This window comes from Sciurus vulgaris (assembly GCF_902686455.1).
Source record: "Sciurus vulgaris genome assembly, chromosome: 16".
Taxonomy (NCBI): Eukaryota; Metazoa; Chordata; class Mammalia; order Rodentia; family Sciuridae; genus Sciurus; species Sciurus vulgaris.
In genome coordinates, this window is record NC_136477.1 from 49,074,676 (window position 1) to 49,087,646 (window position 12,971).

At 35.4% G+C, this 12,971-nt stretch overlaps 1 protein-coding gene across 5 annotated transcripts in view; it reads left to right on the top strand.

The window, feature by feature from the left end:
* The window catches only part of TASOR (transcription activation suppressor), a 47,376-nt gene that overhangs the window by 28,149 nt on the left and 6,256 nt on the right, over nt 1–12,971 (top strand). For 2 of the 5 annotated variants that reach the window (XM_079116390.1, XM_079116393.1), the window contains exons 15-18: nt 4,711–5,117; nt 6,312–6,456; nt 7,741–7,800; nt 10,897–11,828. In XM_079116390.1, coding sequence (XP_078972516.1) covers nt 4,711–5,117; nt 6,312–6,456; nt 7,741–7,800; nt 10,897–11,828 — 1,544 coding nt within the window. The remainder of the gene's footprint in view (nt 1–4,710; nt 5,118–6,311; nt 6,457–7,740; nt 7,801–10,896; nt 11,829–12,971) is intronic. The other 3 variants (XM_079116391.1, XM_079116394.1, XM_079116392.1) reach the window with 2 other exon arrangements.

The following is a 12,971-nucleotide window of genomic DNA, read 5'->3' on the forward strand; positions in this document are numbered from 1 at the left end:
ATCTTTTCTCCATTGTATGTTTCTGGCTCCTTTGTCTAATATGAGGTGACTGTATTTATGTGATTTTTGTCTCTGTGTCTTCTATTCTGTACCACTGGTCTGCTTATTTTGGTGTAGTGTAGTCTAATGTCTGGTATTGTGATACCTCCTGTTTCACTTTTTTTTTTTTTTTTTTTTTTTTTTTTTTTGCAGTGGTGCTGGGGATTGAACCCAGGGCCTTGTGCTTGCAAGGCAAGCACTCTACCAATTGAGCTATATCTCCAACCCCTGTTTCACTTTTTCTACTCAGGATTGTTTAGGCTATTCAAGGTCTCTTGTTCTTCCAGATGAAGTTCATGATTCCTTTCTGTATTTCTATGAGGGATGTCATTGGGATTTTAATTGGAATTGCATTGAATCTGTATAACGCCTTTGATAGAATGGCCGTTTTGACATTGTTCATTCTGCCTATCCAAGAACATGGGAGATATTTCCATCTTCTAAGGTTTTCTTCAATTTCTTTAATGTTCTCTGTACTTTTCATTGTAGAGCTCTTTCACCTCTTTTGTTAGATTAATTCCCAAGTATTTTATTTTATTTTTTTTTGAGGCTACTGTGAATGGAGTGGTTTTCCTAATTTCTCTTTCAGAGGATTCATCACTTATGAATAGAAATGCATTAGATTTATGCATATTGTTTTTATATCCTGCTTCTTTGTTGAATTCATTTATTCTAGAAGTTTTCTAGTGGAGTTTTTTGAATCTTCTAAATATAGGATCATGTCATCAGCAAATATTGACAGCTTTAGTTCTTTTCCTATTTGTATCCCTTTAATTTCTTTGGTCTAATTGCTCTGGCAAGTGTTTGAAGGACGATGTTGAATAGAAGTGGTGAAAGAGGGCATCCCTGTCTTGTTCCAGTTTTTAGAGGGAATGCTTTCAGTTTTTCTCCATTAAGAATGATATTGGCTGTGGGCTTAGCACAGTTAGCCTTTACAATGTTCCTACTATTCCTATTTTTTCTAGTGTTTTAAGCATGAAGGGGTGCTGTATTTTATCAAACACTTTCTCAGCATCTATTGAAATAATCATCTGATTCTTAACTTTAAGCCTATTGATGTGATGAATTACATTTATTGATTTCCAGATGTTGACTCAACCTTGCATCCCTGCAATAAACCCTACTTGATTATGATGCACTATCTTTTTAATATATATGTGTGTGTGTGTATATATATATATATTTTTTTTTTTTTTTTTTTTTTTTTTTTTTTTTTTTTTTTTGGTGCTGGGGATCAAACCCAGGGCCTTGTGCTTGCAAGGCAAGCACTCTACCGACTGAGCTATCTCCCCAGCCCCTGTAATATATTTCTGTATGCAATTTGCCAGTATTTTGTTAAGGATTTTTGCATCTGTGTTCATCAGGGATATTGTTCTAAAGTTTTCCTTTTTTGATGTGTCTTTGTCTGCTTTTGATATCAAAGTGATACTAGCCTCATAGAATGAATTTGGAAGGGTTCCCTCCTTTTCTATTTCCTGGAATACTTTGAGGAGTATTGGTATCAGTTCCTCTTTAAAGGTCTTGTAGAATTCGGCTGAAAATCATCGGGTCCTGGGCTTTTCTTGGTTGGTAGGCTTTTGATGGCTTCTTCTGTTTGAGTACTTGAAATTGATCTGTTTAGATTGTGTACATCTTCCTGATTCAGTTTGGGAGGATCATATGTCTCTAAAAATTTGTCAGTGTCTTCGATGTTTTCTGTTTTGGAGTATAGATTTTCAAAGTAGCTTCTGATTATGTTATGTATTTCAATGGTGTCTGTTGTGATCTTTCCTTTTTCATCATGAATTCTAGTAATTTGAGTTTTCTATCTCTTTGGTAGTATGGCTAGGGGTTTATCAATTTTGTTTACTTTTTCAAAGAACCAACTTTTTGTTTTGTCAATTTTTTGAATTGTTTCTCTTGTTTAAATTTCATTGACTTCAGCTCTGATTTTGTTTCCTGTCTTCTACTATTTTTGTTGTTGATCTGCTCTTTTTCTAGGCCTTTGAGATATAATGTTAGGTCATTGTTGACTTTTTATTTTTTTGAACTTTCCTCTTAGTACCGATTTCATAGTGTCCCACAGATTTTGATATGTTGTTATTGTTCTCATTTACCTCTAAGAAATTTTTTGTTTTCCCTGATGTCTTCTGTTATCATTGCATCATTCAATAACATATTATTTAGTCTCCAGGTGTAGGAGTACTTTTTGTTATTTTATCCTTCATTTCTAGTTGCATTTCATTATGGTCTGATAGGATACAGGGTAGTATCTCTATTTTTTTGTATTTACTAATGGCTTCTTTGTGGCATAGCATATGGTCTATTTTGGAGAAGGATCCATGAGCTGCTGAGAATAAAGTATATTTACTCGATTATAGATGAAATACTCTGTAAATATCCATTAAGTCTATATCACTGATTGTATTATTTATTCTATAGTTTCTTTGGCGAATCTATCCAGTGGTGAGAGCCGTGTGTTGTTAAAGTCCCCCACTATTAATGTGGTTTGGTCTATTTGATTCTTAAAATTGAGGAGGATTTGTTTGATATACATAGATGCTCCATTGTTTGGGGCATAAATATTTAAAATGGTTATATCATGCTGTTTTATGCTTCCATTAAGCTGTGTGAAATGTCCTTCTTTATCCCTTCTGACTGACTTAGGTATGAGGATGGAGATCCCTGCTGTTTTACCGGGTCCTTGTGCATAGTTTGTTTTTCCCCATCCTTTCACCTTTAGTCTGTGGATGTCTTTTTCTATGAGATGAGTCTCTTGAAGGCAGCATATTGTTAGGTCCTTCTTTTTAATCCAATCTTCCATTCTGTGTCTTTTGATTATTGAGTTTAGGCCAATGATTGACACTCAGGGTTATTACTGTGATATGATTTGTATTACTGGTCATTTTGACTTATTTTTGGCTTTTAACTTGACTTGGTTTCTCCTTTAACTGGCTTTTCCTTTAGGGTAGTTCCCCTTGCTGACTTGTATTGTTGCTTTCCACTTCCTCCTCACGAAATACTTTGCTGAAAATGTTCTGTAAGGCAGGCTTTCTATTTGTAAATTCTTTTAACTTTTGTTTATCATGGAAAGATTTTATTTCATCGTCAAATCTGAAGGTTAGTTTTGCTGGGTATAGGATTCTTGGATGGCATCCGTGTTCTTTCAGAGCTTGAAATATATTGTTCTAGGCCCTTTTTGCTTTTAGAGTCTGGACTGAGAAATCTGATATCCGTATTGGTTTCCCCTTATATGTAATCTGATGCTTTTCTCTCACAGCCTTTAAAATCCTATCTTTATTTTGTATGTGAGGTATTTTCATTATAATGTGTCTTGGTGTGGAGCTGTTATAATTTTTGCACTTGGTGTTCTGTAAGCCTTTTGTATTTGATTTTCCATTTCATTTTTCAGGTTTGGGAAATTTTCTGACATTATTTCATTGAACAAGTTGTTCATGCAAACTTTGGTTTGTATCTCTGTGCCTTCCTCAATCCCAATAATTCTTAAATTCAGTCTTTTTATGATATCCCATAATTCTTGGAGGTTCTGTTCATGACTTCTTAACATCTCAGTTTGTTCAACTTTATTTTCAAGATTAAATATTTTGTCTTCATTGTCTGAGATTGTCTTCCACGAGATCTGTTGTGTTGGTGATACTTCCTATTGAATTTTTAATTTGGTTTATCGTTTCTTTCATTTCAAGTATTTGGGGTTTTTTTTGTTTGCTTTTCACAATCTCTATTGAAGTGTTCTTTTGCTTCTTGCATTTGCTTTTTTAACTGTTTACTGGTATGGTCATGCATTGCCTGCATTTGCTCTCTTATCTTGTCTTTTGTTTCACAGATCATTTTAATTATGCATATTCTAAACTCTTTTTCTGTCATTTCTGCTGCCATGCTGTCATTGAATTCTATCACAATAGCATCTTGGTTTGTTAGGGACACTTTCTTCCCCTGTTTTTTTCATATTGTTTCTATATATTCCCCTCTAGCAGTGAAGATCAGATATACCGAAGTTCCCCCCTTACAGTCTTATTTATGACCCTGTAGTTTTCCACTACCTCTCCTTTGAAGGGGAGATCAATACCAGTAGCTCCCAATACAGAGAAAATGCAGCCCTGAACCAGACAGCCCCTATAAAGACTTTAACATTATTGTAATGAACAGGATCAGTTCGATTACTATTTACAGTATTTCTAGTTGTGAACAAGAGGATGGGGAAGGGTGTAGGATGTAAGTGAGTAAATAGAGGTACCTGTCAAAGGGCCTCCAGTCTCCTGTAGATGTCTCAGGAAGGGAGCCGCCCTTCCACTGATGATGGCCACGCCCTCAGGAATAATTCAAAATGCCTGCACCAGTCTCCAAAGAAGCTGGGGAGCCCTAGTGAGGGTGCATGGAGTCAGCATGGAGGCAGGCACAGTGTCCCTCAGCAGTAGGGGGGCAGGTAGGCAGGGTCAGCTACCGGCCTCCATCCTCGGTGTGGGGGTGGGCTGGAGGGCTCAGCGACAGTGTCCAACTTGGTGTGTGGGGGAGTGGGTGGGCTCAGAGACTGTGTCCGACCTCAGTGTCCTTGCCTATTTCTTGTAAGTAATTTTTAAGGTGTATTTGATTTTTAAAATATGTAAGCTGGCTCTCTAATTTCAAGAGATGACTTTTTTTTTTTTTTTTTTTAACCCCCCCCCCTCCCCCCAGAGTCTCCACAGCCCATTGGCTTACTTGGGCTTGATGCTGACTTGAGACAGCAGCAGCAGGATACCTGCAACTCCGGTGTTGCTGACATTCATAGGCTGTTTAATTGGCTATCAGAAACATTAGCTAATGCACGCCATTCTGATGCATCCCTGACAGAGACAGTCAACAAAGCCTTAGGATTGAGCACTGATGATGCCTATGAAGAGCTGAGGCAGAAGCATGAATATGACTTGAACTCTACCTCAGATAAGAAAGAATATGAGCAGCCTACTTGTGCAAAAATCGAGAATGCACATTTTAAGGGTGCTCAGAGCCCATTGCTAGAAGTTAATGTAACATCTTTAAAGTATCCGGTTGCTGTTTCTACCAGTGAAGTAGGCATTGACCATAAGTTGCATTTGAAAGAAGTAAGCATATGTCTTTTTGTTATCTTCCTTTGCTTTTGTGTGTGTGGGTGTAGAGGAGGATGTGGGTGTGTGCTTCCGGGAGTGGTTTCTTCTTTCAAGAAAAATGAAGAAACACTTTTGAGTAAAGTTATTTATCCAGGACAGTGCTTCTGAGTTTTCCTTGTTAAAAAATAAATACCAAAGTAGTTGTTTTCCTTCATGCCCTTGTAGGCTTTATATATAATCTAAGGTTTGCTTGTGATAAAACTAAGACTGGACAGTGTTTGTCAGAAGTGGCATATTGCAAGTTGGTTCCATGTTGTTTCATAGTAACATTGAATCCTCAAAGCAAATGCTGCTTTCTGCTGGCAGTGGCAGAGAGAACTCAGAGATGAAGCAGATGAAATGGTTGAATTTATTAGTACCTCAGTGTACCAAGTAAGGTTAGGTACTTAGTATTTCTTATACAAATGGGAATAGGATGAGTAACTATTGGGATTACCTCTGAAGTAATTCTCCACCTTTCTCTGAGGACTTCCAGTTTATGGTATATACTGGTTTCTAACTGGGAAGTAACCTGGTCTTCTTCAAGAAGTAGCTGTATCATTGAGAATGACCCAGGATGGTACCATATTTCCATGGACTTATTTCTAATTTATTATCTACCCAGAGGAAAAGTATTATGTAGACGTCCTCAGCCTTTCTCATGTAGTTTTGGGATATTTATATTAAGAAAATCCTAGTAAGAGGCTTATATAGGGAGGTATATAAGGTAGGCATTGAGATACTAACCTGCATGGTTAGTATTTTCCAATGTATTTAATACTCCAGTTGACAAGGGATGTGGTTGTCTAACACAGCTCACTTCCTGTTTTTTGTTTATTTTTTTTGTAATTAAAACTTCATGCCATTCACTTAGGTATTGCCTTATGTCCACTTTTGAACTGTTAGTGGCAGAGTTCAGTATATGGCCTACAAAACCTAAAATGTTGGTGCTTTACTATAAAAGTTTCCCAATCACTGTTTTAAATTAATATCAGATTGTTTTGAGAAGAATTGTTTTTAATTTTGAGACTAAAGTATTATAACTTTGCTGTTTATTACTCATTTGTAATGTTTAGATTGAAGTGTGAATTTACCGTGAAGAAAATAGTTAATTCTTGACATTAAAATTCACTGAAAAGAATGCTATTGAATGTGTACTTTAATTTTTAGGATCCAAATTTAATTAACATGAATAATTTTGAAGATTGCAGTTTGTGTCCCACTGTTCCCATTGAACATGGATTCCATAGACAACAGTCTAAGTCAAGTAATGTTGAAGAGACTGAAATACATTGGAAACTGATACCAATTACAGGTAAGAAAAAGTGAACTAGGTCTTAGGTTTACTGCCTTTACCTAGGGACCACTTTCTTGAAGGGTTTCATCTTTTCTAAATTCTACTCTTGGGTTACTAGGTGCTTTATCTTACTTGGCTTTTTTTTTTTTTTTTTGGTGCTGGGGATCGAACCCAGGGCCTTGTGTTTGCAAGGCAAGCACTCTACCGACTGAGCTATCTCCCCAGCCCTTCCTTGGCTTTGACATCTTCAATATCTTATTTTGAGCAATATCATGTTTATCACCTGCTGATGCTGTTCTTGGTCAGCATCAGCAAGTATCTGCAGAAGGGCCTATTAGTAATAGAGGGATTTAGGATATATGTACTCTCCCTGTTAGATTTAGCATGCAGACTATCAAATGAAAATTGTTGGCAGAAAGTTTCTTACAAGGAGAGGTAGGTACAGAGATGAAATCATGCTCTTTGAATACTTCTCAGCTTCTTAAACTTAACTATAATAAACTGTCATCTAATATGATCGTGTTAAGTTCATCTGTTTGAAAAAAATTTTTTTGATTTCTTAATATTGGAGTATCTTAAAAATTAATCATCTTGGAGAATGAACTGAAACGATCAAATGCAAAAACCCTAAGAAAGCTTATTGATCCATGGGCCTCAAGAATAGTGTAAATGTTGGAAGATTATCATTTTTCAGTATTCTTGTTTCTCCATGCAAATACATTCTTAATATTCCAAGTTCTTATTCATCTTTGTTATGGGCTAAATATTTTCAGAAATGTTGTAAGGGCACATCTTTTCTATTTCTAGACTTTCATTTAACTTTAAGAAAAAATAGACTACTCTTTGCTGAAATGTAGACTGGCTTATGATCTTGGACCCATGAGACCTCCAAGGACTCTGAAGAATTTTCTGAAATTTGAGAAGTTTCCATGGACTTCATTTAGCACTGTTTTCTACCTTACTAGGCAAGAAGCCTAAAGGTGATGATAGGGAGCTGCTACTCTTTTATGAGCTGGAGCCATTGACTTGAAGTAGTTTATTGACATGATTGTCCTAATCATTCCTCATTTAAACACTTCATACTTAATGTTGAGCCATTTGAAGGCACAGCATCTGGGTATTATTTCATCAACTGAAAGGAAAGGGAAACAGTTTGCCATTTCTGAATGACCCTTCAGGAATATTTTAAGCAAAAGAAGGAGTACTTGGATTTGTTAGCATTTGGGGTTTTCTGAAAGGTACTTAATAGGTGTCTCTTGTATCTTAAGAGAGTCTACAAATCTAATGGATGCTTTCCCTCAGGAGGGAACACAAGAAGCCCAGAAGACCAGCTGGGGAAACATGGTGAGAAACAAACACCAGGTGAGAAGGCTTGCTTTGCTTTTCTTCCCAGTTCTTCAGAATGGCTACTTTCATTTCTGATTCTCTATCAATAGGGCATTGATTTAAGTTCCATTATTTATCAAAAGTTTGGCCAATACCATATTTATATTTAAATCATTAATTGAATTGAATCAAGTATTCTTACTGTAATGTGTTCAGAGAAGTCACTTAATATTTATAGATTTCTTTATCTACAGTAGATTCTCTCTGTTAGGATTATTTGGGAAGACTAAAATGTTTTCCTGATCCATTTTTGCAGAATATCTTAAGCAGCCTTACAAGTTTCTTTTAAATTTAAAAAATATCAGGAGGTAAAGCCATTTATCTTTTAGGTACAGTACTCCTAATCTTGAATTTTGTAATATGGTTCTTCTAATTTCTGCAGCTAGTTGAAGAGATAAGGAAACTGATTCCAGAACATTCACAGATTATTACTGATTAGCTAGTTGCATTGGAATCTCTCCTTTGTCTGATATCTGAGCTCAATCAATTCAGCTTCTGCATATGATCATGAGCTTGTTTTCCTGCTTAGAGTTTGTTAGTCTTTTTTGTTTCCATTTTGTTATAGTCTCTTTCAGAAAAATTGTGGAAGGAAAGCTAAATCATTTTCTTTGTAGATCTTTTATAGTGATTCGTTTGACTATTAAAAGAAAGTTTCCTTCAAGAAATCTCTCTTCCTAGGAAAATATTTTTTTTAAAAGCAGCTGATATACAACATACAAGAAAGTGCACATATTTTTAGTGTACAGTTCATTGTATGTATGTATACAACATAGGTGACTACTACCCAAGTCAAGATATAAAACATTTCCATCACTCCAGGTTTTCTTTCGCATCTACTCAGTCTGTACTACTAATCTTACTTCTTTTACATTAGTTTTGCCTCTTCTTCAACTTCAGGTAAATGGAACCCACACAGTTCTTTTGTGTTTGGCTCTTTAAAACTTGTATGAGGGTTTCATCCATGTTGTGCATCTATCAGTAATTCTTTCTTATTAGGAATAGCTGGTATCTTATTTGCATTTCAAATGATTCATAGGCGTCTGTACTGCTTTCATTTGGGATACTATATTCATATTTTACAGCCAAGTGTAGACAGTCTGAATGATGTCTTTCGGACCTCTTTCAAACCTTTAGAGAACTTGCTATTTTACTTAAAAGTAAAGATACTGCAATGTTTTAATGACATCCAGTAAAACAAAACATGAATTATTATGGATATTGGCATGTATGGGTTTTTAAAATCATTTATTGGTATTGGTTAAAGATAGTTTTAAAATATTATTAAAATCAGAGGTATTTCAAATGAAATTTACATTTTTAAAGAGGGTTTATTAGTTTAGGGTTTTTAAAAGGAAATTCTCCATGTAGATTTATATTATATTTAAATTTGAAAAAAATCCCTTTATCAGTAGCCCTTCAGGAATAAGCTTATTGGTCTGATGTGTAGCTCTAAGTTTAAAATTATAGTCTTCTTCAACCCATTTTTTAATAAGACAATTTAATTTTTATTTGAATAAATCAGATGTCTCACAAGGTATATAATTCAAGAAAGAAAAATATACTAAAGTACACTTAGTTTCCTTTCAGTGGATTGTTATTGATTTTTTATATACCCTTGCTATTTGTGTATACATACTAAAGTCCACTTTAATGTTGTAGATTTAAGGATATTTATGACATTAAATATTCCTAAATTTATAGAACTTGAATTTTCTGTCATATCAATTTCATATAGTTGCAGTTCTTTCCTTGGCAAGTTGAATAATTTGCTCCCCTTCTTGCTTTCATCTGTGGACCTTCGGTGGTCTTTTTACTACTAACAAGTGCCTTTGCAATAGTTACTGAGTGCAGTGATTCATGATAACCACCAGAATTGGTAGAGAAGGTCACAAGTTGCTGCTGAGGCTGTTAAAACCATTTAGAAAAGTATAAGTGGGGTGGGGAAAATAATTTCGTGTAGAAAACACATGCTGCTACACCTGAAACTTGAAAAGGGAATTCACAGTATCTTTTTAAAGTATTGTAGATTTGAGAACAGTGGGAGAACTTTCTCATTTAGAGATACCATTTCTTATACTACAGCAGCAATTAAGGAATGTTATCTTTAAGGAATATTGGTCATTTTTAAAGGGTAAAATAGTGTGATAAGGTCTTCTAGACAAAGATCACAATTTTTTTTCCTAAAATGTAATATGACTATAAATTGAAGTTAAAATATATTTACCCTTGTGTCTTCAAAGTGGATTTAGGGTATTTGTTTTGAAATGTGGTTTCAAAAACATATTTGAATTTAGGATTTTTGTGTGGGAGTATGATCTTATGGATTGAGCTCATTGTCAATAATCAAAGATTTTAGACCCTTTAGCATCAGGTAACCAAAACACCTCTTGATCTCAAGTGGAATAGCTATCCTGATTTCTCTTGGAATTACTTCCAAACAAAATGAAAATACTTACATTACTATCAAAAGTATTACTCTTAAATCAGCTATGAAATTTTGTTATTTCCTGTCTTGTTGAGGCTTTTTTCAGTGACAGAAATCCTTAACATTGCAGGAGATCTCCATATGTGAGAGCAAGTCTGAAAGTGGATGAATTATTGTAGATCCTAAATGATTGGTGATTCACTTAGCATTTTTTTTTAACATTCTTTGAGTTGCCTTACACCTGATTCCAATATTAAGGTAGTATTATAGTAAATATTACCTAGCAAGGAATACAGGATTTGAGTAAGCTGATATAATTGACCATCCTGATTAAAACATATCAGGTCTGTGAAATGATAGGGAAGCAGAAAAGAAGCACATGATTTGTGTTGACACTATAGATACTTGTTTGAACACTTCAAAAGAAAATAACAAAGTTATTACTCAGCCTCCTAAAACCCAAAGATGTGCGCATAAGTAGGGCACATGGGAAATAGGGTTCACACTGGCATTTGAGGTTTTTATTTTACTTTTGGATACATAATTCTAAATATTTATGACCTGACATCTTTTTCTTCTTATTTAAAAGTAGTTTTAAATATTATCTCTGTGGATTGTTCTTATAATAATAAACTCTTCCTGTATAGGTATGAAATCACCAGAAGAACAACTGGTGTGTCTGCCACCACAGGAGGCCTTTCCTAACGACCCCCGGGTAATAAGTAGACAGAGAAGTTCTGATTACCAGTTTCCATCCTCTCCATTTACAGACACACTAAAGGGCACCACTGAGGATGACGTGTTGACAGGTCAGGTGGTGACAGTGGAGGAGCAGTGTGTGCCAGCAGCAGAGCCGCCTGCAGTGAGCGAAACTACAGAGAGAACAGTGTTAGGAGAGTACAATCTCTTTTCTAGGAAGATAGAAGAGATTTTGAAGCAAAAGAATGTTTCATATGTCAGTAAAATTTCCACACCTATCTTTTCCACACAAGAGAAGATGAAACGGCTCTCTGAGTTCATATATTCTAAGACTTCAAAAGCTGGTGTTCAGGAGTTTGTAGATGGTTTGCATGAGAAACTAAATACTATTATTATTAAAGCATCAGCTAAAGGTGGGAATTTGCCATCAGTCAGTCCTAATGATTCTGATACCAAGATAGCATTGAATCCTCTGGGAAGGCATACTGTGCCACTTTCCTCAAGTGACATCAACAATAAACACCTCCCTGAGCCACTTTGTAGTGATGTTTTGAAAGACAACAACTCTAATGAACAGCATTCCTCTTCATCGTTGAGTTTAACTGAAGGATCAATGAACCAGTCACACCATGCCACAGAGGTAATGGTGACTTCTGATCATACTGTACCTGGTGATGCTGCCCGGGAACCAGTAGAAAAAGAAACAAAGTCACCCAGTGATATAAACATCTCTGCCCAACCAGCTCTTTCAGATTTTATAAGCCAGTTGGAACCTGAAGTATTTAATAGTTTGGTTAAAATCATGAAAGATGTCCAGAAAAATACTGTGAAATTTTATATTCACGAAGAAGAAGAGAGTGTGCTCTGTAAAGAAATAAAGGTAATTAGATGAGAAGGTAAATAGTAATGCTGAATAAACTTGTTGGTTTGCCTCTATAAAATAGTTTTTAAAAAGTTGATCTTATATTTTCAGAATCTAATAATTCAGAATTGAAGATTAATAAATTGAACTAAATTTAGAACCTTTGCTCTATCTTAGAATTTAGGGAACCTTGTTTTCTGTGTAATTTTAGGCATTTATATACGTAATTGCAAGGAGTTCAGGGTATAGCTCAGTGGAAGAACAACGTGTTGATCCCTAACACTGCCAAAGAAGAGTCTGTATACATAGTGCAGGTATTTTAAACTGTTGATTCAGAGGTTTTAAATGCTGCCTTCTTGGACTTTTAATGAAAAGGAAGAAAAACAGTTGACAGTGTTCATAATGGGATTTTGGAAGTCAAACAAAACTGTCCAGGGATGACCTAATGATATGTTCTGGTGGTGTTACTTGATACTCTGGCATGTCATAATTCCCCTGTACCCCTTGCTAATCAGAAACCTTGATGATCCTGAAAGACCAGTCATGAAAGACTGTTCACTCTAAGGTGTGTCTTTTCTGCCAAGGCCATTAGAATAGAATAACTTTTTAGGTATTTGGTTTAAATACTTATACCTTTGTGTATGTAAGTATAGACATAGGTAAAATTGGTTAAAAATAGGTTTTTAAATGGAACAGTTACATCAGTGGCTTAATGTTACTGATTAATACTAAACCATAAGATTTTAATTCTAACTTGAGGGAATGTCATGGGTTTTCAAATAAATGCTTGTTCCCATTTATGTAATTTACTTATGACTAAAATTGCCACCTGTTTCATTAGAGGAAGTACAGGAATAAGTTAGTGACTTACAGCACAGCATGGCCCAGAAACTCAGTAGTAGTAAAAAGGACCTAACCCTTTATTTGTCTGGGAATCTCTGATGTCACCAAGTTTCATGTGTTGTAATCAGTGAAGATGTGAACAATGTGGAAATGAAAGAGAATGAGAATATTCGGTTGTGCTTTTCTTACTGAATCCTTGTGATTTCCTGGGAAGATGAAACCAGGCTTGGTTGCATTTTTGCTCTGTATAATTCATTGTAGAGATTCTGAGCTTCCAACCCCCAGCAACACATTCTCAAGGAAAGAACTCTGTGGAGC